At 37.8% G+C, this 27,812-nt stretch overlaps 1 protein-coding gene across 2 annotated transcripts in view; it reads left to right on the top strand.

The window, feature by feature from the left end:
- Positions 1–27,812, top strand: part of LOC126297448 (potassium voltage-gated channel subfamily H member 6) — a 2,320,485-nt gene that overhangs the window by 2,247,304 nt on the left and 45,369 nt on the right. The window contains exons 23-25 of one of the 2 annotated variants that reach the window (XM_049988300.1): positions 20,340–20,475; positions 22,195–22,324; positions 22,478–22,596. In XM_049988300.1, coding sequence (XP_049844257.1) covers positions 20,340–20,475; positions 22,195–22,324; positions 22,478–22,596 — 385 coding nt within the window. Of the gene's footprint in view, positions 1–20,027; positions 20,476–22,194; positions 22,325–22,477; positions 22,597–27,812 lie in introns of both variants that reach the window. The other variant, XM_049988301.1, reaches the window with a different exon arrangement.

Here is a 27,812-nt window from a genome sequence, read left to right as displayed (position 1 = left end):
CAATGCTAGTTTTGAAGCTTATTGTACAGAGCATTTTAGAAGGAAGGAAGGAAGAAAGAAAGAAAGAAAGAAAGAAAGAAAGAAAGATCAGAGTTTTAATATCCAGCATGTTACAAACAAAAAGCAAGAAGAAACTTAATAAGAATACAAGAAGGGAGAGGGAGAGATGTTCTTGGTACTATGGCGGGGGTTGATGGGCAGAGATCATGAACTCAGCAAATCATTACGATATTAACGAAAGCCCTGTCTTATGTGAGAAATGGAAGGGAACAAAAGTTTTTGCATGTACATAGAAAAGGAGATTAAAGTACATTCTACAATAAGTTGTGAACTGGAGGAACCTTTTATCTGATAGTGGAGGAACCACCTCAGAGCAGACTAGTGTGAATCAACTGACAGATGGGGGGGGGGGGGGGGGGGGGGAATTGGACATAAGACTTGTTCTCCTTGCTCATACATTATGGAACATGAAGTGTCAATTAATTAATGCACAAAAATACCATTACTGCTTAAGCAATACTTCACATCATTACTCATTTTCAGTCTTACATAGTGAATTCACAGATACCTTATTCATATACTTCTGTTGTTATTTCCATGTATAGTAACAGTAATAATTGTGTTTTACACAACATTAATTTCATGTATACATAACTATATTTGCATCCATTTCCTGCAGGATTTTGACACAATACTCTTCTTTTTCCTCTGATTTATCATAGTATTGAGAAACTTGGTTCTAGAACTAATGTTTTAAATTTTAATTATAAGTAGCTGATCATGTGTACTGTTATAAAACAATCACTGAAAACAAAATGCCAGTTAAAATTATCTCTATTAAAATAACAAATGGAATATCTTCTAATAGTACGTACAAAATGAAATATCTTCCAACTACTACTGTTGATATTGCTCTAGAGAAAATCACTTTCCTGTCTGGTGGATATTTTAGTGTAATATGGAAATAGTTTAGAAATGTATGTCCATCAAGGTTCAACAGTACCTTAAAAAACTTTGCCTATGACTATTATTCTAAAGCCTGTTAGTCTAAAGTATTGAACCTTCTCAGCTTTATATCTCATTTAGGTATGGTAATCAGAGAAATTCAGGTGCATCTTTCAGGTATGTGATACACCAACAACATATGTACACACTAATATGTCCCCATTGGCTTTCAGTGAAAACTTTTAGTAAATGAGTTATCTGAAAAATATGTAGAACAGATAGTTCAGAACCCCACTCATGTTGAAAATATATTAGATATAATGACAACAAACAGACCTGACCACTATGAGGAAGTCCACATTGAAACTGGTATCAGCGACCATGGGGCACATGAAGTTAGTTAGTTAGTTAGTTAAAGCAGTATCGAATACCAAAGTATGAAGAGCAAATAAAATAAGCAGAAAGATTTATATTGAGCAAACTAGGCAAAAGATCTTTAGTGTCATATCTCAATGAGGAAACTGAAAGTTTTAGCTTAGGATAGGAACATGTGAGTAACTATGGCTCAAGTTTAAAAGAGTAGTTGACCATGCACTGGATAGATTTGTACCAAGTGGCACAGACCATGATGAGAGATATTCTCCATGGTATACAGTAACTGTAAAGAAACTTCTAAAGAAACAGAGTATACTGCATAATAGGGATAAAGCAAAGCAGAGGGCTACAGATAGAGAGATGATGAACGAAACACATTTGGTCATGTAGAGAGCAATGTATGACTACCACAGCAGAATATTGTCGAAATATATTTCACAAAACCCAAAGAAATTCTTGTTGTATGTGAAGGCTGACAGCAGCATCAAAGTTAGTGGCCAGTCTCTCATTGACAAGGCTGGAAATGAAATTGAGAGTAACAAAGCAAAAGTGTAGATGCTTAACTCCATTTACAAATGTTCCTTTACAAAGGAAAAACAAGAAATATTTCCTCAGTTTAATTCTTGCACCGTTGAAAAGATGAGTGAAATAGATATTAGTGTCAGTGGCATTGAGAAATAGCTGAAATCTTTAGAACTGAACAAAGCCCCATGGCCTGATGGAATCTCTCTCTGATTCTAAAACCAGTTTTTGACTAAGTCAGGCTCTCTGTTACAATCTAGTGTAGATCCCTTGACCAGTAGCTGAAAAAAGCACAGATCACACCCGTCTACAAGAACATACTACAACTCCCTACATATTGCTCCTATAGGGATAAAGAGGAAAAGATTGCAATAATTACAGTATGCATAGAGGCATCATCGTTTCTGTACTTCACGTATGAATGGAATGGGGAAATGCCCTAATAACTTGCACAATGGGATGCACCCTCTACCATACACTTCACAGTGGTTTGCAGTATAGCTTTAAATGCAGTTGGAGAATGTAGCAACAATTTAGAGAACTATCTCCAGCTTAGCACACACTCAGATATCTTTCCTATGTTCATTCCACATTTTTGTGTTGTCTTTCCTTGGACCATAGTTTTTCTAGCACATTACATGAAATTACTTAGATGTGTTACAGTTCTCAAGTGTATGAACTACCCACCTGTGAACATATCATTTCAACAGCTTCACTGTATAATTAATTTTTGGTTCTTCAGATCACCCCTGTGGATGATGTCCCCTGTACAGCTTTATAAATACTAATACACTTTCTTCTTCTTTTCTTAAAGGTTTAGGCATTTGTGTCTGTTCCATTTTCACTTTTCACTGTGGCTCACAGAATATAATTCACCTGTGGGATTAAATATCAAATCATTCTAAAGTATTCAGTTGTATAACACTTCAGCATACTGTTATCTACTTTTGGCCCATATGTATATCCCAAATTATTTATGGTTTCCCATGTCTCAGTAATACTTCTAGCAATTACTAATTTCTCACTTGGTTTTCCTATTCTCCATCTATATTAACTGCTGGCAGTTTCTCCATTACTGTATCCTACTATGCTATTCAAAATTCAGCTTGAGTATGGAAATTTTTGGGCAGACCTCTAGTTTGTTATCTACAGTGTTTGTCAACACTACCAAATCTGTATCAGTCTCCATTCCTAACTCCTGGACAACCATAACTTTTATGCCAATTTTGACCTACGTTTGTGTGATTTTTTGTGAAGGCCATCAAAATATTATCTTAAATAAATATTCAGAATTTGTATACAGGTGTGCTGAGGACAAATTTCCCACTTTCTAAGTATCCATTGAGGCAGAAACTTCTTTTAGAATACAACTGAGTAAAGCAACACTGTTGTGTTTATCTCCTGTGAAGATATGGAACCATCCATGGTTGAAAGTCTGTTGGAAGCACTGTACTAGTCACACATGCACATGCATTCTGTTGTAAAGAATAGATTTTAAGAATAAACATATACCGTACATAAAGTGGTAACTGTATACACTGTTTACAATGGAATCCACACATTCCACTAATCAGTACTGATCAGGTTATCAAACAATAAACTGCATGAGTCCTTCAGTATTAATGTGACAGAAAAAAAATTCTTTCTTTTCTTTATCCATTGGTCACTGACCCTGTAGACTAAATGCTGCATCAGAAATAAGTATATATGTGCTGTGTGTCCTACCAGACAGGTCTGAAAGAACAGACACCAATTTGATCCAACAGCAATTATGAATTAAGACATAAAGAAATTACAGACTTTATGAGTGGGCACTGATTTAAATCAATGAAGAAAGTTGAAAATTTGTGCCAGACCACGATTCGAATCTGAGGCTCCTGCTTACTAAGCAGATGCTCTGACCACTAAGCCATCTGAGCACAGTGGTCATTGAAACTGCATAATAGCTGCTGGATCAAAATGGTGTCTGTTCTTTTAGACATGTCTGGAAGGATAGACAGCACACACACACACACACACACACACACACACACACACACACACACACACACACACAGCCAATGATCTTTTCCATGCAGATGCACACCAGGCTCCAATTATTACAGGAATCAGCAAAATGCAATGAGTAATGAGGATAATGTGCAGGGCACTACATAATAAGAGTTTGGATAAGTTGGGAATGTGCACCTGACAGGGGGTGTGCTAGTGAAGTCTGTACAGTTGCAATGACCACTGTTTCTGGACAGCTCAGTGGTCAGAGCATTTGCCTAATACACAGGGAACTCATTTTCGAATCTGGGTCTTGCACAAATTTTGAACTATTCCTATTGATTTCCACCAATGCCTGCCCACAACTAACATCTGTAATTCCTTCGTGTCTCAACAATAACTTTCCACTGCTTTCTGCATGTTGTTTTCTCCAAATTGACTACATTCAAAGCTTCACATCTTTCTTTATATTGTCTGCCCATCTGTTTCTTGGCCTACCCAGGAGTCTTTTTGTTGTAATGTGGGAATGAAAGCTTGCTTATAAGTCATATCTCTGGCATATGGAGTATGTGACTTGTCCATTGGAGTTGTTTGCTCTTTTGATATTGTAAAACGTTGGCTAGTTCATGATCTCATAAATTTCATTATTCTTTCATGCTCTCCAATTATCTCCATCTTTAATGGGGTCCCAGATTTCTCATCACATTTCCTTCAAATGCTAGAATCTTTTGTATCTCCCTTTTAATTAGTGTTCAGTTTTCTGAATTGTAGAGGACAATGGAACATATAACGGCACTGTAGATCTTCATTTTTACAGCATGTGACATGGCTTCAGTCTTTAACGTATCTTTGAGGGCATACAGACATCTGGAGCCAGCAGAAACTCTTTGATTTACATAAGGGGTCTCCAAAAATTTCCACAAAATCCCAAGGGCTGAGGTCTATCTACAGTCTCTCTCAAGTTTTCTTAAGTATGTGTTCGCTAGTACTGCTCAGAACTCCTCGGTACAGTTTAGAAGTGTTTTTGAAGCTTACCACTGCTGCCATTATTTACAAACTGATGCTGAATGACCCTGCAGTAGTTGTTACAAAGTGAACTGCTTATTATTTGATCTCAAGCTGCGGCCTTAATTTCATTTCATAAATGCTTTTACAGATAAATACCACTCATGAAGGACATTGTAATGTACTTTTATGAAAATCTGCTTACTTCTGTTATTCATTACCATCACGGCAAGTGATCACAACATAGTATGAGATGCATATGGTATCAGCACTGTGGGTATCTTCCCACTGCAAGATTCCTCACCACTTGATGGTAATAGCAGTTACCTCTTCATTCCCTGAGGTCACAGCTGGCAAGGTTCAAGAAAAATTGTACAGACTCAAGTTCATCATACCAATATACTGTAGTGTTGAATTAAGCATAAATTATTGTTTCTGAAGATATCTGTGGCACAGATAGTGGGGTGGACTCCACTCTGCAATGTCTCTCATCTCTTACGGGCAACTGTCCAGGTCATTTCGTTGTCGTGGTAATAGCTGATGTGCATACTGCACTTTACATATTGTTATGATTACTTCCAACAGTGCTAAACATATAGGAGTAATGCCTCCTGGAGTGTAGAGAAGTGCAGTAGTAGGCTACAGCACCATCTTGTGGTTAGTGGCAACATGTACACTCTGAAAACAAACTATAGTGAGACTAATGTGTTTTGTGACTGCAGTTTCTTAGTGAAGACTGTGTGCTTAATTTAATTTAATTACAATTGCCTTAAAGATAAACCAAGTGCAATGTGGACAAAATGACTTACTGTATTATGAAGCATTACGCTGACCTAACTGTCAGAAAGCTCTGAAGCGATTTTTTGCACTCCAAATAACAACAAAATTTTCTTGAATGAAGGAATCATCCTCTGGCTGTTAAAAACAGTGAGTGGGCATGCTAGTTACCATTCTATACAGTTTTAATTAAATATATGAATGACCTTAATTTGAAGTTATTAGTAGAAAACCAATTACTGCCTGATTTTTACACTCATATTTAATCCTTCTGATAATAAGTTGTTTTGTTTTAGTCTCAATTCAATGAAAAATGTTTCACAAATTTTAATACATGTAAAATATTCAGTCAGGGCTCAAGAGATTCCACTTCCAGTAGACTTCTCTATTGAAATTTCTCTTCTTTACAGCCAGCAGCATAATATGTGTCTGATAATGACATGATTGTTATAGTTGATACACCAAATAACTGCTTATAATCAGTAATCTTTATTTATGAGGTCTGTTTTGGTACTCATACCTGTTCTCACCAAAATTGTAATTGCAGGTACTTGAAAATTGTGACTAAGCCAAAACAGACTGTCGGAAATAGAGATTACTCCATTATAAGCAGCTACTTGGTGTATCAACTATATCAATCTTTATTGAAACTTTGAGTGCTTCAAAAATAAATTATGAGTCTCATTTTTTAGATTTTGATTCATTTGAAATCACTATCAAAACTTTAAAAATTCTTTTAATGCCGATATAGAAACTCGTACCCCAGAACGTTAGACAGAAAGGGTTGAATTGCAGTGTAGCAACTTTTATAAGAATAAATATTTAAATTCATGATTGTATGAATTTTATACTGTTTGACCAGTTGCATAAATTTGCACATGGATTTTTTTCCACTTTCAGCACTACTTATATTTGTGAAAAAAATTCTACGAAAAAAATTACAGATCAAAACATCATAATTGCTCCTAAAAGCAACTGAGTGCTGTACATATTTTGTATGATTTATTTGCATTGTAAATTTTACACTGTAAAGTGTTACTTCACCTAATGAGCATGATTCATTCCTGAATCTTACTCGAATCCATACAGAATAGGTAAATGCATTCAGTTCTGAAAAATTGTTACTCAAACAGATTTAGAATGGAGGTTCATAATTTCTTATTTGTAGTACGGATATCTTTAATGAATTCGTTTTCCTTAATGGTGGCAAATTAAATTATAATTCATAAACAGATACTGTAAGGGAAAGTGTTACCATACACCATCAAAGAAAAAACCTTGGAACATCATTACAGAGAATTTGCAGCATCATTGTGGAAGCCCGGGCAGTGGTGCAGGTGGCAACTGTGGCGCTAGATGTATTGCGATCAGTACAGCTGATTGAATACAGAATTGTTGGAGCTTTTGCTTTACAGAACAGTAGTTTATTGAGAATGTGTGATTTACTGTTCATTTTTAGTGGTCAAATAGATCGTAGTTTGGAGACCCCCATTTACATATATGGGTATTTGATTACTACAACTGTAGCAATGTTCCAGGTATTTCAATTGATTAACAGACTTGAACTTGTTTCTGTAAACTGTGAAGTGCTCTTGTGCATATTTAGTTGTTTATATATATGCATTACAGAGTATGCAAGTAGACAGGAAAATCCTACTGGAACAAATTCATCATAATTAAATTAAACAGGCAGATAATATAAATTTGATGCAATAATCTTAACAAAATGAACTGCATGACTGTGACTAAGAGATGCATGTATGAACATAATGTCAAAAAATAGAAATTGCTACATGTAACTCTGACATCCCAGAGACTTTGGTGTATCTATAGTATGATGTTAGGCTTTAATATCACTTATGTTTTCTTGAATTATAATATAGAATAATATACAAGCTGATTTAAAAAGATAACTTCACTGTCACCAGTTATGTTGCAACTATTATTAAAAAGACCAAGCAGAACAAAAATGATAAATTCAGTTGTGCTTGGATGGCTCAGTCAGTAGAGCACTTGCTCTTGAAAGGCAAAGGTCTCAAGTTCAAACATGATAAATATTCATTCAACAATAATTTTCAGACTGTAAGACCAAGTATGTCAACTTTATGCTTGCTGTTTTCTTCGGATCTGAAGTTTGTTTCTCTTTGACAGCAAATATTTCACTATGAAACATATCCTGTAGATCACATATCAGAATTTCTCTCATTCTGTTATGCCATGTACTCAGAACACAATACATTCCTGTCTCACATCAGCTTGATAAATTAAAATGGATTTTGACAGTCTTCTGTGTAGTTGTGAGAGCATTGTGTCAGAGCAAAGTGAATTTGAATGTGGACAAATTGTTGGTGCCCATATGGTGGGTGCATCCATAACAAAGAGGAACCATCTCAAAGATTTATACTGCTTACACAGAAAGCAGAAAACAGTGTCTGGTAAGTTACAATGTGGACAAAAGTGTGTGTAACCATGACAGAAGGTCACTGAAGAGAAATGTGATTAAAAATAAGAGAAGGACAACTGCAGAATTGAATGCCACATTCACAAACCCTGTCAGCACCAAAACTACACAAATGGAGCTTTTTAAATTGGCAGCTGGCCGGTGTAGCTGAGCAGTTCTAGGCACTTCATTCTGAAACTGCAAGACGGCTACGGTCGCAGGTTCAAATCCTGCCTTGGGCATGGATGTGTGTGATGTCCTTAGGTTAGTTAGGTTTAAGTAGTTCTAAGTTCTAGGGGACTGATGACCTCAGGTGTTACGTCCCATAGTGCTCAGAGCCATTTGAACCATTTTGAACCAATTTTAAATTGGCAATTGTAGGGTGAACTGGAATTCCATTGAGCACACATCAGTCATGCAAATGTCCATAATGGGAAAAGACATTGCTGGAGCAATAAAACTTGGACTGGACATTTGGCTGGATGAGTTTCACTTCACACTGTTCCCAACTTCTGGCTGAGTTTACACCCTAAGAGTGAAATGTAGTGGGATTTCAGAGATGATTTGGGCAGCCATATCATGATTTTCCACAGACTCCACAGTTGCTCCATAAAGTCACATTCCAGACAAGGTTTGTGTGACCATTTTGACAGGTCAAGTACATCCAATGGTAGAATGTTTGTTCCCTAATGGCGATACTATGTTCCAAGATCACAGGGCCCCTGTTCACATAGCTGTGATTTTGTGAGCATGGGGATGAACTGTCATGCCTTCCCTGGCTACCACAGTCACCAAATCTCAATATTTATTGAGCCTTTGTGGTCCATTTTGGAGAGAATTGTGTGTGATCACTATCCACCTCCATCGTCATTACATCTGAACTAGTCAGTACTTTCCAGAAAAAATTACATAACACTCTCCTGAATACCATACAGGGCCTGTATTTATCCATTCTGAGATGACTGGAAGCTGTTTTGAAAACGAACAGGTTTCCTCTGTTTTTGATGTTTTGATATTTTGATATTTTTGTTCAACCCGTGTAAAGTAAATGCCAGACAATTTTGATAATAGTTCAGTTGTGTCTCGGTACTGCTTGAAAATGAGTCATCATACAAAACTGGTAGCAGTAGATAAAGTACAAAAGAAGCTGCTTTAGTGGATTATTATTACTTTGAAATTTATTTGATGACTGTAAATTCCTTGGCATCAACTATATTAGGTATAGATCTACTACCCAACATTGACATATGAAAACTTGTACCAGACCAGGACTCGAACCTAGATTTCCTGCTTAAAGCAAGCAGTTGCATTATCTGTGCACGCTTCCCGCACCGACCAAAGCTTTCATATGTCGCACCATCTACATCCTTATATATTCCACTAAATTCATCACGTAATGCTTGCAATGTTACTTGAACTGCCACAACAGGGAGAATGAGACAATGAGGAATCAAGAATAGTATTGTCAATTCCTTGCTGTCTCATTCTACCAAGATGTACCACATAGAATAACACATGTATGTCAACATTTTTGATAGATTTCAAGAAATGTTGATGGAAATATCTGTGATACTGGTTCAAGTACAGATGCTATGAATAGAAAATGTATCTAAACTGGTTCAAATACTTTTGGTATGAGAGGGATGTTGTTAAAATGTTCTTTGTTAAATTTTTGCTTTCAGCAAGCATAACAGCAGGTAACATAAAGCAATTTCAACAAAAGCTGGCACAGAATGGGGTACTGTTGTAGAGCTCAATGTTAGAGGAAATGCTGATTAACAAGGATAATGTTAATGACGTCATTTGGGAAGATTTGTATAAGCAGAAGGTGTATTCCTAGTTTGTGCCACAAAAAATTATTGATCAATGATGGGCAATACAGATAAAAATAAGTGTAAGTGTCTTTGACATGTGTGACCAAGTTTCACCTTTCCTTCACACCAGTAAGAAAGAGGATCATACTTACAAATACTAGTTTGGTCTAGGAAAGGATACCAATCAACATGGCAACAGTTTGTGGATGTCTGCTTCAAGTTTTTCAGATGTTTAAAGATATCTGACTTACGTCAGTTTCTAAAGAAGTCCTTGCTAACAGTTTCCAGCAGCTTTTGCAAGTGTTGTCAAAAGTGAATTATCAACAATGTAGATTGCTTTGAAGACAAGTCTCAGTATTTTGCTTCTATTTTCTATCATTTTAATTTTATTATACAATTTTTTGAACTTTTTATACACATCTTGTAGATATGTGTATGATCACTGATTTAATGGCTGTAAGAACAGAAATTTGTATTTACTTCTCCAGGGATCCAGACATCCATGTAATATACAAATGAGGAGTTAATATGATATGCTGTCTAATAATTTCTCAGAAACCTAGACAATGACAGAAAGTTGAGCCACATTTTATTTCCATATCTTTTCTGTGATTTTGTGTGTCATTGTTTATCTGCAGATGTCTTTTGTTAACAGCCAGAAAATAGTATTAAAGATTAAATTCACAAATACCTAAGGGAAAAGATTTCAAGCTCCCTGGAGGAATGTTAATTTTATATGTCCTTCTGTTTGATTTTATAGGGTAATAGACTGCCAATAAATGGATTAATCAATCAAAAATCCCAATGCAGAGGACAGGAGGGAGTGGAAGCATGCAAAATATGACTGCAATATTGTCTCCAAGTCAACACAATGACAGACTTTCCTTAGTGCTATGAAACCTGATGTGATTTTTAAAGTATCATTAAGAAATTGAATGCTCAGTTAGATTTTGAGCTTCTAGCTGGTCTTTTTGTTGAAAATGGTGAAGGTGGGTCAGAGGCTGACATATATGTGCAAATTTGCACTTATCTATTCCTTGATGTGCCAGTACACCTCTTTTGTGAATTCAAGTTGTAAGTACCACAGATTACACAATGTGTAACAGCAGTTCAGTGGTCACACATAAACTTATTCAGTTTAATTGCATTGGTGCAGATAGTGACTCCTCTTTTAGAGTTTAATAACAATATTTCATGAAAGCAGAACCCACCAACAAACATTCTGATATTCAAATTGCCTTTATTATTATCTTCAAAGCATAAATAGGCATTGTTGTGTTCAAGAAATATTTATGTGGTGCTATTAAACACCTTGCCTTTTATTGTCTGAATCACTGTTGGATTAAATATTCTAGTCCTTGTGGGTATTTCACGTCTGAGAAAACACCACATAACTGATGAAATCATCTCAGGTTATCAGCTGAGCAGCAGCAGCATCATCTTGGAGCAATACTTCAGCAACTTCCTAAATGTCTACTTCAGGCAATGAGTTTGGCTCTGGGATGTGATATTATTAGTTGACAATGATTCAGGGGTTTACAAGGAGACTTCTACCGAGTGCATTTTTTGCTTATACACATGTCACATATCTGTTTTGTATAACTCACCTTTGTTCACCTGTATCTCTAGCAAAATTTGTCTTCAATTTCACTTTATGATGTCATATTTCCTGAACAATGTGTTGTACAATGATATAATTTTGCAGCTGCATTAATTGTGAAGTGTAGCCATAGTTACATTTGCAAATATGCCCTCAGTAGCTGTGCTTCTGTCAAATGTGGCTGAAGAGTGATTGTCTAAAGTAGGCTATTTTGAATGGTGTGGTCCACACTAAGTTTACAGACCAAAACAATTTAATTTGCACTTTGATATTAAATAACCTACAGTTTATGGCCAAATTGAGTCTCATCTACTGTAATTTATGCACAGATAAACAGCTAGCCACATACCAGAGTCAGCTGGTGGCTTAAAATGTGATTGTTCGAGTGCAGTAGCCTAACACTGAAGTGAAAGAAGTTTACACATTACAGGCATTTAATTAACACAATCAGTGATCAACTTTCTTAAATCACTGTCCTTTCAAGCAGAAATCATATCAACAGTAAAATGAAAGCGCACAGTAAGTATAATTCAGAAGTAACACAGTGCACAGTGCAGTCCTATTGTCACAGTAAGCATTATTGAAGATTAATACAGTTCATGAAGTTAACTGCAAGGTAACAGTCAATAATTGTAACCAGTCACTGAATTACTGAAAGGTCTCCTGGATTCACAATTTTGATAAAAATTGGCACATTGTACAAATTGTAATTTGTACAATGTACATTTTTAGACACTGATCTTACTCACATTATACACTTGCACAGACTGACGAAAGTGGCTCCCAGTAGCCTTTATTTTATAATATTACAATAATTAGCAATCCATTCAGCTCTCATTGTCTACTGTCTTTTTACAACTTACAATTAAGGATTTCTAGTTTTGAATAACTGGACAGTGGAATAAGATTTGTCTGACAGAAGACTTTTACATAAAACAGTAATTGGTACTGAAGTGTGCTCTCTAGTTTGCCAAAATTTGGTATTCTATTTCAGTAACAACATTTTGGGTAAGAGTGCTAATTACTGAAACAAAATGGAGACAAAAGTTACTAGCATATTTCGAGCATTAGTTGCACAAATGCTTCACTTACCTATGTATACTTTTGATCTACTTTATCTGAAAGTTAGCAGTTGGGTGCATGTTTACATATGAACAATCATAACAAAGTTGCAGTCATTGTTATTTGCAAAATTAGCACAGATTTTAGGTAAACTAATTACACCAACAGATTGTGATTAACAAAAGGAATGTACTGGATAATAAAGTCAAGTTGGCTAATCCCTGAGTTAATATTTGAAATTTTTGGTAGTGTGCACGTGCACACATAGGTGATAATCTTGAAGGTAGCTGAAAAAAATTTTCATCTTTCATTTCCTGGATAAGTATAGAAAAGTATAAATCCATTGCCATAACATAAGTGCATCTATAACATCCAACAACTAACCTTAAATGTACAAGAATTTAAGATTTTACTATATTAGTGAGAGTGCTAGATGATGGTTTCTTAATGTGGGAAAAAAAAAGAATTAGGAAGGCCTGACAGTACTAAATAAATCTGATTCATAAAGAAAGTTTGATGGAACATGGATCATTTTAGAACAACTATCACTTGCAGAACAAGAAAAATGTCCTTTTCTTTATGGGAATTACATAATATGTGTACAAGATAGGTGGTGATGCAGAAATGATGACATATGGAAGTTTGGGTCTGGAAGTGAGCCATGAAAGAATAGCCAAAGCAGTTAAGGCAAATGCTCATCTAATGTAGGAAATCCAGGTTCGAGTCCTGGTGTGGCACAAATTTTCATTGTCATCATTCCATTATATAGCTGATCGTTGTTCTATTTCATGTATATCATAACAGCTGTAGTCGCAACAGTGCCTGTTCCTTGAGACATGCATGCATGTCTGAAGGATCATTCCATTATTGTTATCAACAGTGGAGTGCAATATTGTGTTGGCAATAAATCCTGGTAATTAATGTTGTCCCAATATAGCAGGCACCTTCTATGTATGATTCACAGTGTCTGTAGTCTTTTTGTTTTTATTTGCATGAAATGAAGCAACAGGTGAACAGCTGCTGCTCTAGAATTTGTATTAATTGATATCTTTGGCAGTTTAAAACTATATGTTTGATTGGAACTCAAACTGGAAACATTGGCTTTCATAGTCAATGCTATCCAGGCACCAATCCATCCTCACAGATTCAGTTCTGACACTACCTTTTCATTCTTTACTGACTTCTCAAAATTATCTAGCATAATTTGCCAAACCTTTGGAGAAGTGGCATAGCCGCAGCCTAGGAATTTATTTCCACCTGGGATCTTTCATTTTGCAGCAGAATGTATACTGTGGTTTTGAAACTTCTTGGCAAATATAACCCAACTGATCATGAGTTCTGGCCATTCAGAACAGGTTTAAACTACTTGCAAGTTTCAAAACAGCAGGCATTGTGCTGCATAGTGAAAGAGCCATTCTATGTTCAAGTTATTTACTAAAATTTGGCATTTAGAGTATGAACAATATTTTGGACTGATAAATGTTTTGTGAGGTTCGTGAAAGTTCATTATTGTCTGATATATTCTCTGCAAAAATTCTGAATATGCAGTGATTTTTAATGGCAAGAAACATGGTTTAGGCTGTGAATAAAGCATTTATGTGAATACAAGTGATGTACACATTTATGAGTCTTGTAAGCAAACGTCTGCACCTGTATATTACAATTTGTCCAGTATGTAGGTTTGCATGAAAGCAAAACTGAATGTCAAAACATAACACCAAGTTTTAGAAGCTCAAGTGTCAGTAACATAAGACATGCCATTGTTACATAACACTTTCTATTACATATTATTGACACATTTGAATGCTGAGATGGAAGTTCTATATTATGGTCTTTTGATGCAGCAAATTGTAGTTTATAAATATTCTTATTTTTATTCATAATACATTATGTTTCACCAGACAATTGAAGTAGAGGCTCATTATCTATAATGGTGAAGCATATTGTATATTGTAGTTCTTCTTGAGGAGTGCACCTCTGATGAATACTAACTGTTCTCAGGATGGTTAGAGTTTTATAAGAAGTACTGTAAATTGCATCATATTTTTGAGACTGTGTTCTTAAATAACATTATGAGTGAAACCCATAATTTTCCTGCTACAGGGAATCCATAGCCTAGAAATTATTCCTCTTGTAGTTTGTGATCACATGAACTAGTAATAAATGTGAAATGAATTCTGTTTTGATGAGCAGAACTAAAATAATGAGACAGAAATAATGATCTAGTGCCTCTCTTGATTATATTTGATACTCTAAAGAAGTAATATTTTCTAGGGCACAATAAAATGTCATTTCAGTACATACTACAACACCTTTTAAAATAAAATTTCTTCTCTGGTCTCTTGACATAGAATTTTCATTCACACTACCAGATAATCAATACATAAAACAGGTGAAAGACAATCACTCACCGATAGCAGATAGATGTGTGGCACATAGATGAGAAAACAGTATTTCTACTAGCTTGCTCAAAAGCTAGTGTGAATACTGTTTTCTGTTATGTGTGTCTACGTTCCACACATCAGTCCACTATAGGTGAGTGATTGCCTTTCCCGTATTTTACATATTGTTCCAGCAAGGCATTTCCATTATCGTTCTGTCTTCTTATTGATAATATTCTGTGAATTCTGATTACTATTTTTTGTTGCCATGTGTTTAGACACATGATACAATGAGTCAACAAATCTACTAATGTCCACTATCTAAAATATTATACAAAAAGTAGAGCATTAAAGTGTTGGGTATGGATAAATAGGCTTGAAACAATCAAGTAAAGGGAATAGTTGAGAAGTTCATGACAATAGACCTGAATATGAGTAATAATGATTATGAAATTTTAAACATATAAAAAATGACACCTTTTTCCAGAACCAGGGAGCAAAATACAGAAAGTGGACATTATCTGGAGATGACAGAATAGTGCACAGGCAACCAAAACCCAAAATTAGGAGAGATCTACAGTATTAAAATTGAGATAAAATTAGCTGGTCAGATTTTATGATCACTGGAGTAAGTGACACCTATCAACAAATGTTGATGGCCATGATAGATGCAAGGGATATTATGAAATAAGCACAAGGAAAAATAAATGAAAGTCAGCTGAAATTAATAAGTGCACAGAATAAGTAAACAAATTAAAGTCAATGTACACATAAAAGAACAGTGGTTTAGGAATAAAATAGCATAGGAAACAAGAGAAATAAAGTTTGGTACAAATTAAAATGAAAATTTAAAGAGAAAAGGAGTAGGGAAAGATGAAAGGTAAAAAAAATGTGTTAGTCAGTGACTGGGAAACACAGGAAGAAGGAGATTTATTATAGTGAAGATCAAGGGTGCCCATATGATATTTTGTAGGGGATCCTAAACTTGGGTGTGGATTATTGTTAATATTTTAGAAGATCAAAGGTGATTTGTATGTAGCTATATTTGTTCATCAGACCAGATAACAAAAATGATGCTATATCGAAATATACTAGGTCCACGTCCAGTGGTCTCATAATACCAGGTGCTTGAGCAATGGAGCTTATGACCAATGGCAAAGTGTACGTTTGTTTACACAACCCTCCAATGAAGCTGAATAGACTATAGCTGTTTATAGCCATCTCAAATAACAACTCCTGTAATATGATTAAACAGTTGGTTTTATAATTCTTTTTTATTTGCATAGCAGATACATAGAAGGCTTGTTGTTTAGTTGGTGGGTGAGGTGGCATTGTTGTTAGTACACTGGACTCACATTTGAGAGGACAGCATTCAAATCCCCATACAGCCATCCACATTTAGATTTACCATGATTTCCCTTAATCACTTGCAGGGATGGTTCCTTTGAAAGGGCATGGCTGATTTTCTTCTTCGTCCCTCCTTTATTTGAGCTTGTCATCTGTCTCTAATGATCTTGTCAGTGAAAGGATGCTAAACTTCAATCTTGCTTCACATTTTTGATCTTTAATTTGTTTTCTTTGCACAGCAGACCATGCAACAATTCTTGGGGCTGAGTTGGCTAGTAAATTCAGCTATCCACTCCATCTTTTCTACTTGCTTCCTGTGCTGCCACATCTCACTCCGATTCTCCATCAGCAGAAATCAGCAAAATTGGAAGCCTTTGATCAAATATGATATTTGCTACAGCAGATGCTCATACAATACAGTAGTGAAGTGGCAGAAAAAACTGTATAGCTGAAGATTAGTGAGCTGTGAAGGTGACAGTTTTGTGAGCCTGGTACATGTCTGTCCGGTAGCAGGCATTTCTCTATGGTTCTACTTGGACACAATGAAATGCCAGAAATCACATTGTGACAAAATAATGCATTTACAGTTGTGTAGGCTGAGGGAAAAGCAGCTTCTCTTAAGCACAAAAGGAGTCGGAAAAATTACACACCTCTTCCAGTTAATTCTTAAACTGTTGTTCTTTATAGTTTTCTTTGGTCAATTTTTGTGCCCACTTTGTGCATACACCCTTGGCAGGAGCTAATCTTGTCATGCCCTCCATACAACCTTGACCTTCAGTGTAGTGAAGCAGCTCAAATCACTGCATATGAAAGTCTTCTGGACCACATGGCATACCTAGTAGGTTCCTTTCAGGGTGTGCTGATGTAATAGCTCCCTATTTAGCGGTCATATACAACCAGTTACTCAGTGAAAGAGTCATACCTAAAGACTGGAAAGTTGCACAGGTCACATCAATACTCAAGAAAGGAAATGGAAGTAATCTACTGAATTACGCACCCAAATCACTGGCATTGATTTGCAGTAGGAGTTTGGAACATATGCTGTGTTTGAATGATATGAAGTACCTCAATGAATGTGATCTATTGACATATAGTTGGCTTGGATTCAGAAACTATCATTCGTGTTCAACATAACTGTTGCTTTATTCTCATGACATAATGAGCTTTATTGACATATGATCTCAAATTGATTCCACATTTCTAGATTTCCAGAAGGCTTTTGATACCATTACTTACAAGCAACTTCTAATCAAATTGTGTGCCTATGGAGTATCACCTCAGTTGTGCAACTGGATTCATGATTTTGTATCAAGAAGGTCACAGTTTGTAGTAATTGGCAGAGTGTCATTGAGAAACACAGAATTGATATCTGGAGTGCCCAAAAGAAGTATTACAGGCATTCTGATTTCCCTAAACTATATAAACAATTCAAGAGACAATCTAAGTAGATCTGTTACATTGTTTGCAGATGATGCTGTCTTTTACCATCTATTAAAGTCATCAGAAAATCAAAACCATTTGTGAAATTATCTAGACATGATACCTGTATGGTATGAAAAGTGATAACTGACTCTTAGTAATGAAAAGTGTGAGGTCATCCACAAGAATACTAAAAGGAATTGATTAAATTTTTGTTACATGATAAATGACATAAATCTAGAGGCTGTTAATTCAAATAAATACCTAGGGATAGAAACTATGAACAACTTGCCATGGAACAATTACATATATAGTGTGGTGGGGAAGGTGAATGAAACAAATGTGTTTTATTGACAAAACACTTAGGAAATGCAGTAAATCCACAAAGGAGATTACCTACCATACATTTGTGTCTCCTCTGCTAGTGTATTGCTTGCACAGTAGATAAAATTGACAGAGAACATAAAAAAATGTTCAAAGAAGGGGAGCTCATTTTGTATTATCACAAAAGAAGGGAGAGAGCATCATGGATGTGATATGTGAGTTAGGTGCGCAACCATTGAACAAAGGCTTTTTTCACTGTGGTGAGAACTTTATATGAAGTCCATAGCTCATGTTCATGTTCTTGCTTCCCGAGCACATGGTCCCAAGTTTGATTCCTGGCAGAGTCATGGATTTTCACCTGCTGTTTCACCTGGTGTTTGTGTTGTCCTCTTCACTTCATCATCATTCATGAAAGTGGCGAGATTGGACTGAGCAAATGTTGGGAATTTGTAAGGGTGCTGATAAATGTGCAGTTGAGTGACCCACAAACCAATCATCATCATTATCATCATCACCTTTATATGAAGTTTCAGTCAGCTACTTTCTTCTCCAATGGCAAAAATATTTTGTTGGCCTCCACCTATGTTGGGAGAAATTATCATAATAATAAAATAAGACAAATCAGAGCCTTCACAGAAAGATTTAACTTTTCATTTTTCCCACATGCTGTTCAAGAGTGGAATGGTAGAGAAATAGTGTTAATGTGGTTTGATGAACCCTCTGTAGCCACTCAAGTGTAAACTGTAGAGTAGTCATGTGGATGTAGATATACTACTGTTCTCTCTCTCTCTCTCTCTCTCTCTCTCCCTCCCTCCCTCCCTCCCTCCCTCCCTCCCTCCCTCCCCCCCTCCCCTTCCCCCTCCCCTCCCCCTCCCCCTCCCCCTCCACCTCCCTCTCCCACCCTCCTTCCCTGTGCTGCTCCATCAACAGGTTATAGATATTTTCTGATTCATATTTATATGACTAATATGTAATAAAAATAGTAAAAATTTTGAATTAAGGCATTATCACAATATGTTATTGGCATCATTCAAAATGTGTATAATTATGATAATAAACACATTACATTACAAAAAGATAACTTGAAAGGAGACTGAGATGAGAGACAACAACTGAATTGGACTGTAATGGTTTCTTGAAAATTTTGCCATTTGATACACTAACAGGAACAGCAGAGGAACATTTGGAATATGTTAAGATGTGGAACTGGAGATATCAACAGTTACAAATGTTTACATTATTATGTAAATTTCACTTCTTGGGAAAAAGCAGTTACCATGCTGAAAATATTGCCCAGGAAGCATGTTATTTTGCTATGAGGACATGTCTTGAGATAAAATGGCTATGAAGCTGTAGTTGATTATGAATACTGTATGGCAATGGAAAATTTCTGTGTAAGAATTTAATTTTTGATACAATGGATGCTACACTGGCTGATAAATGTGCAAAATATACATGATTTCAAGTTCCACAAGAATTTATCACATGGATAATACTCATTTAGTTGAACTTAACATAGGAAGCCAGCAGATTAATGTAACAGCAATTCATCACATTTGAAGAATTTGTATTGAAACTGAAAGCACTGTGATAAAAAGGAAAGATACTGGTATAATAAAAATTATCTTAGATTTATTGGTATCTCATTTTTAAGTGGCCCTGATAGCATTAAAACTGCAAAGATATCTGTACAATAATACTAACAGAAGAAGTTTTTTACTTCCTAAGTGATAAAATTGTTATTGAGCTGAGTTTGTATCAAATTTCATTGACATAATATGCCTGAAAACACAGTTTCCCTTCTCATGTGAAGTCTTTCTCCAGTGAATATTATTCATCATTTGTTTAAAGGAAGAGTTTTGATCAAGAAGAATCAAATACAGAGTGAGAGTAATCACAATGAAACTAAATAACTTTTCGTATATTTCAGCCTTTCCTGTAAGGTGGTGTTCAGATGAGTCATTACATTTGAGATATCACCACAAAACATTAGAATTGTTTCAAGAGTAATGTGGATTCTGATTCAGTTTCAGGAATTGGCTTATCGACTCCCCACCTTTCCCGCCGCCGCACATCTGAAACACAACAGTCATCAGTGACATCGACAACAGCAGTAGCTGTTCAGTATGACGAACGAGATGATAACCTTCACAGTATCCCCAGTGTGCCTATTCCTGCTACCCCACAACAAGCACCTCTGTCAGCTTTAAGCCAAGCGACCGAATCATCCTATTACACAACACCTTCACCCCCCATACATTCCAGTCCTCTGCAGCGAGTAGATATGTACCGACAGCATCAGCAGACTGCTGACCATTCATTGGTCTATTCCCATGTAGGTGCTCAACAAACAGTATTATCGACAGGAAGTTACCAAACTCCCGGTCACACTCGGGCCGAGTACACTGGCTCACCAGCTTGGACACAACCTGGGAGGGAACCTGATGTCTATGCAATGATAAATCAGCTGAGCAGGTGTGTAAACTGTGAAAGGATAATAATTTCTTTTTTACTTTAGTAACTTTTTATTGTTATAATTATTAACTTCAAATGTGTTTCACTTATTTTATTTTATGTGAAAAAATCTGAATATTAGCAAAAGAAAAATGCACATTCACTTTTAGCAGTAAGATCCCTTGGCACCCATTTTCACCATGACTAAAGCAATGATCTATAAATTCTGCAGCCACAGTATTACCAAGTGACTCACTTTTATTCTCTTGGTACTATTTTATTTTGTAATTTTATTGTTTGTAGATTAGCTTTCCTTAAAGTAAGCCTATCATTCTCATATTCTTTTATAATATATCACTTATTCATGACACCATTTTGATGTCACTTTTTCCAGCACTATATCCTGTTGCATTACTCCATTTCTTTATGTAGTCAGATATGGTAATGGAATGTCCTGGTAAATGTGAATAATTTAAGAATGAAGGTAACAGTACACTCAATAGTAGAGGCATTGAGTCATTGGCAGGCACAGCAACAAGACTGAAAACTTTCCAACATTCAGACAAATCCTTTTTAAAGCTGTAGTGCATATGCATGCAAAATCATGCCAGGACTGAAGTTCTGTAGCGTGACTGGGGCCAGAGACTGTATCATGTAGAGTGAGTAAGAAGAGAAAGGAGGCAGCAAGCAAGAGAGAGGGTTGCAGAAGAGTGGCAGATGACTCAGACATAGGAAACATGTACATGGGATATAGGAATGTGGGAGAGAGAGGCAGGAGGTGCACAGGATAAGAATGTAGCACAAGCACCAGCATTGATGAGTTCCTGCAGTGCACAGTGATGATGGTGTGGAGAGACTACAGCTGTAAGGATTACAGGAATGAAGGATGTGTTGTGAGGACAATGCCCATCTGTGTAGTCCAGAAGAGCTAGTGTCAGGAGGAAGGATCCAGAGTACACAGACTGTTAAGCAGCCATTGGAATTGGGAGTGTCATGCTCAGCATTGTGTTCTACTACTGGGTGGACAACTTTGCAGTTGGCTACAGTTTGGTCATTGCTGTCTGTTTAGGTGGACAACTTTACCTGGTCAAACCCATTTAAAATGGGTATCCAGATTGGCATACGATGTTCCAACTGGGTGTATCAGACATGTCTTGCGCTGTGTCTCCCACAGTGGTAAGACACATGTGACAAGGGATTGGGAGTGGGTATGGCATAAGAATGGACTGGTATATTGCTTAGATTGTGCCGGCTGTGGAATCCACTCTTTTGCCCCACCATTGTCGTGTGCTGCATCAACTCTGTGGTCACATTACTATCCCGTGCACCTGCTACCTCTCCCTCCCACAATCCTATCATGCACTTCTGCTCCCTCTGAGCTGTCAGTCACCCTTACCCAACCCTCCCTGCCGCTGCCCACCTCGTTACTCACCTGACGTACCCCACACAACACAATCCCTCACCAAATCTGGCTCCAGAACGGCAGTCCTGGCATTGTGTGTTCACCCAGCACAGTGTAGTCACAGGTCTGAAAGCTAGCAAGTTTTCTGTCATGTTTATGTACCAGTCAGTGCCTCCACTATTTGGCAAGTCATTACCTATAATCTTAAATTATTTATATAGTCAATATAGACTGCATTATGTCACTTAATCTAAAATATTGTTTTCAATAATTTCATTACCTTAAAACAATTTTTATCCCTTAATTAATATTATTTAACATACTCCTGTTGCCCACAGGCAAGTGCAGGCACTGGAACACAGTGTAGCTAGTGATGTGAGAATGATACTTAGTATTCTGAAGCAACAGCAGCAACAGGGTCACAGCTCTGAATCATCTGGCTCATCAGTCATACCTGATGTGCGAGAGGTAAGTGATGCAGCTTAGCTGCAACTGACTCTGATAAATATTTGTTTAAATTTTGTAAATTGTAACTCATTTTTATTTCCTATTAAATAGTATAGCTGTGGTATCTTCATGTGTGTAATATTCTAATTTGCAATTTTAATATCTGGTTCAAAGTCTTCTTCTGACTTTGGCCAGAGGTCAGGAAGATCCTCCCGAGATCATGCTCCTAGTGCCCAGAGAAGTTATAGTGCATCTCACGAGACTCCAGCTTCATTGCCTTCAAATAATTTCAGGTAATGTAATACATGTTTAACAAAGAAGCACCAATTATTAGTTGTTTGCAATTTTTTGTTAATTCTCTGTGCTAATTTTCATTCACCCTATGGCTGACCTCTTGTCTTTCCCTGCACCCATTTTTACCACAATCTTCTTACATAGTTACATAGTTGGTATTGTACTGATATTTTTGAAGGAGAAATCTTTGACTACAGTTTATCGATAATAAGAATGAGATCTTTAGATATGGTGTACAAGTTGGATTGTTTAAAGGACAGGAAAAAGGAAATCAAGTGGTCTTCTTTTCAAATGATCCATTCAAAAAATGGCTCTGAGCACTATGGGACTTAACATCTATGGTCATCAGTCCCCTAGAACTTAGAACTACTTAAACCTAAGTAACCTAAGGACAGCACACAACACCCAGCCATCGTGAGGCAGAGAAAATCCCTGACCCCGCCGGGAATCGAACCCGGGCGTGGGAAGCGAGAACGCTACCGCACGACCACGAGATGCGGGCAAAAATGATCCATTCCTTGACTGTTTTATGGAAACGACAGTGAAGTAAATCAGAATGGGTGGATGGGGATTTAAACACTGCACCTTCCAATTATGAGATCTGACACACACACACACACACACACACACACACACACACACACACACACACACACACACACACACACAACTAGACTGCAATTGGTGTATAAGTTCATAGTACAGTTCTCAAGTGAAACTGCAAACACTCTCTGAATAGGCACTTCAGAGGTAGAAACATACAGAAAGAGAGGAGGGGGGGGGGGGGGGGGGGGGGAGAGAGAGAATAATTCAGCACTAATATATTGTTCCCCTGTTCATCATATATAGTCCCTAATTATAATTTTAATCCTCCGTAAACTATATATTTACCACTACAACTTACATTACTGTTTATTTAAGTTTATTTAAGATAGAAATGTGTAGATAAACTACTATTGTAGCAAGTATCATTCCTTAATATGCTTCTGCAACTGGGGCTAAGTGTGCTTTCCTCTAACATTGCTCTGAGCAAGATTTGGCACCTCAGCTCCTTATTACAACTTTCAATAAAGGAGGTACACTGATTACATAGCACAGATTATGACTGATTCCCAAATTATTACCCAATAGCTCTGTAAAATTCATATTAAATCATAACTCTAAGAGTCATTCCCAACAAATTTTTTTGTAGTGTGTTCTCTCTGACTGTCTGGATGTAATTTTCTTACTTTCTTATACTGTCTTCATGCTTTCATATTTTATTATATTAAACTGATGCAGACAATATTCTATGTAAGCAACCAGTGCTGAAAACTGTCAGTCATTCCTAAACTTTGGTAATTGTTAAAAAAAAGTTTATTTTCTATAGCTGTGGTCCAGCACAAATTTTCATATGTTACCATTGAGTTATTTCAATACCTCATTGCAGAAAAGTCAGAAAATTCTTTCTTCAAAAACATTTTAATTTGAGTGAGGAATAATAAATTGTATTTGTTTATGTTTACTGTGTTTCATGAAATATTAAACAGTTTACATTAAACTTTTAAAAAATGATTAACAACAATACAATGAAACGAATTTCACATCTGGCTTTTTATGAATAGAGTATGAAGAAGTACGCAATTTGTATGTTGGACAACACCTTCAGTGATTTCATAAAGTTCCTACTGCGAATGATCAGAAGATGATGTGAGACGGGAGACTAAGCCATACGCAATGTATGGGAAAAATCTGTTTATTCTATTTTTTAGCATAAGTGATTGTTCATTCAATAAGTAAACCCAATTCTGAGGAGCTTGTAATGTATCATGTGAAAAATACACACATCAAAAAAAGTTCTGCTTCACCCCAGTTCCCAGAACTCCGTAGGATAGACATCGACTGTGGATATTGTATCACAGACACAATCCCTATGACTGATCAGAGATGTCACTAAACCTGCCCAAAGATGTAAACAACCATGCATAAGCAGCACCTATTAGATAGAGGGGTCCAACAGCCAATCAGTTCCAGTCATTCCATCAGGAAGGAGGTACACTGCTCGTGTTGTTTGTAGTTCAACCATACTTAGACGGTCAGTACGGCAGTTCAATTACATCCGCATTTTTACTTTATGCCAGGAAGGGCTCTCAACAAGGGAAGTGTCCAGGCATCTCGGAGTGAACCAAAGCGATGTTCTTTGGACATGGAGGAGATACATAGAGACAGGAACTGTCAATGACATGCCTCGATTTGGCTGCCCCAGGGCTACTACTGCAGTGGATGAGCACTACCTATGGATTATGGCTAGGAGCAACTCTGACAGCAACACCACTATGTTGAATAATGCTTATCGTGCAGCCACAGGATGTCATGTTATGACTCAAACTATGCACAGTAGGCTGCATGACTTGAAACTTCACTCCCGAAGTGCATGGTGAGATCCATCTTTGGAACCACAACACCATGTAGCATGGTACAGATGGGCCCAACAACATGGTGAATGGACCACTCAGGATTGGCATCATGTTCTCTTCACTGATGAGTGTTGCATATGCCTTCAACCAGACAATCACCGGAGATGTGTTTGGAGGCAACCTGGTCAGACCGAACGCCTTAGACACACTGTCCAGTGAGTGACACAAGGTGGAGGGAGGTTCCCTGCTGTTTTGGAGGGCACATTATGTGGGGCTGACATACACCACTGGTGGTCATGGAAGGCACCATAATGGCTGTACGATATGCAAATGCCATCCTCCGACCGATAGTGCAACCACATTGGCAGCATATTGGTGAGGCATTCGTCTTCACAGACAACAATTCATGTCCCCATCATGCACATCTTGTAAATGACATCCTTCAAGAAAAATTACATCACTCGACTAGAGTGGCCAGCATTTTCTCCCAACATAAACCCTATCAAACATGCCTGGGATAGATTGAAAAGTGATCCACCAACCACTCTGACAGATCTAAACTGAACTGCCATTGAGGAGAGGGAAAATCTGGACCAACAGTGCCTTGATGAACTTGTGGATAGTATGCCACAACAAATACAGGCATACATCAACACAAGAGGACATGCTACTGGGTACCAGTGTGTACACCAGTCTGGACTACCACCTATGAAGGTCTCACTGTATGCTGGTACAACATGCAATGTGTAGTTTTCATGAGCAATAAAAAGGGCAGAAACAATGTTTATGTTGATCTCTATACCAATTTTCTGTACAGGTTCTGGAACTCTCAGGACCAAAGTGATGCAAAACTTTTTTTGATGTGTGTATTTCATTAAAATGTGAAGCACATAAAAGTTTCAGCACACTACAAAATATGAGATTTTACTTTGACCATCTGTGGCAGTGTAATTATTAAAGTCTATGAGTAAACAAACACACTATTAAGCTGTTGTTAATGACGATGGTAATTCAAAGACTGTCATATGAAAGTATCACATACAGTTCAAAATGCATATTTCAGTTTGCTTGTAAGTTCTAATTATATAATTTTTATGTTACCGGGACTATTATACATACCCATGTGAAAGAAACAATTGTCTGTAACTGATGACTGTCACTGATTATCAGCTAGGTGTCATAGTTTCTGTGTAAATTTTATTACCTTTGTTAGTCATGATACACTCAACTTAATAGCAAATAAATAGCATTTGCCACTTTGAAACCTCTGGGAACCTCAATGTTTATGATCAACAGATATCAGTCCACTGCTTTTGAGTATAAGAGTGCATTATTTTGGACATCAGAAGTGTTATATTGTCCATATACACTCCTGGAAATTGAAATAAGAACACCATGAATTCATTGTCCCAGGAAGGGGAAACTTTATTGACACATTCCTGGGGTCAGATACATCACATGATCACACTGACAGAACCACAGGCACATAGACACAGGCAACAGAGCATGCACAATGTCGGCACTAGTACAGTGTATATCCACCTTTCGCAGCAATGCAGGCTGCTATTCTCCCATGGAGATGATTGTGGAGATGCTGGATGTAGTCCTGTGGAACGGCTTGCCATGCCATTTCCACCTGGCACCTCAGTTGGACCAGCGTTCGTGCTGAGCGTGCAGACCGTGTGAGACAACGCTTCATCCAGTCCCAGACATGCTCAATGGGGGACAGATCCGGAGATCTTGCTGGCCAGGGTAGTTGACTTACACCTTCTAGAGCATGTTGGGTGGCACGGGATACATGTGGACGTGCATTGTCCTGTTGGAACAGCAAGTTCCCTTGCCGGTCTAGGAATGGTAGAACGATGGGTTCGATGACGGTTTGGATGTACCGTGCACTATTCAGTGTCCCCTCGATGATCACCAGAGGTGTACGGCCAGTGTAGGAGATCGCTCCCCACACCATGATGCCGGGTGTTGGCCCTGTGTGCCTCGGTCGTATGCAGTCCTGATTGTGGCGCTCACCTGCTCGGTGCCAAACACACATACGACCATCATTGGCACCAAGGCAGAAGCGACTCTCATCGCTGAAGATGACACGTCTCCATTCGTCCCTCCATTCACGCCTGTCGCGACACCACTGGAGGCGGGCTGCACGATGTTGGGGCGTGAGCGGAAGACGGCCTAACAGTGTGCGGGACCGTAGCCCAGCTTCATGGAGACGGTTGCGAATGGTGCTCGCCGATACCCCAGGAGCAACAGTGTCCCTAATTTGCTGGGAAGTGGCGGTGCGGTCTCCTATGGCACTGCGTAGGATCCTATGGTCTTGGCGTGCATCAGTGCGTCACTGCGGTCCGGTCCCAAGTCGACGGGCACGTGCACCTTCCGCCGACCACTGGCGACAACATCGATGTACTGTGGAGACCTCACGCCCCACGTGTTGAGCAATTCGGTGGTACGTCCACCTGGCCTCCCGCATGCCCACTATACGCCCTCGCTCAAAGTCCCTCAACTGCACATACGGTCCACGTCCACGCTGTCGCGGCATGCTACCAGTGTTAAAGACTGCGATGGAGCTCCGTATGCCACGGCAAACTGGCTGACACTGACGGCGGTGGTGCACAAATGCTGCGCAGCTAGCGCCATTCGACGGCCAACACCGCGGTTCCTGGTGTGTCCGCTGTGCCGTACGTGTGATCATTGCTTGTACAGCCCTTTCGCAGTGTCCGGAGCAAGTATGGTGGGTCTGACACACCGGTGTCAATGTGTTCTTTTTTCCATTTACAGGAGTGTATAAGCATCTACGCTGAGGTATCTACCAC

The sequence above is a fragment of the Schistocerca gregaria genome, chromosome X (assembly GCF_023897955.1).
Source record: "Schistocerca gregaria isolate iqSchGreg1 chromosome X, iqSchGreg1.2, whole genome shotgun sequence".
NCBI lineage: Eukaryota > Metazoa > Arthropoda > Insecta > Orthoptera > Acrididae > Schistocerca > Schistocerca gregaria.
This window is presented reverse-complemented; position numbering and strand designations above follow the sequence as displayed.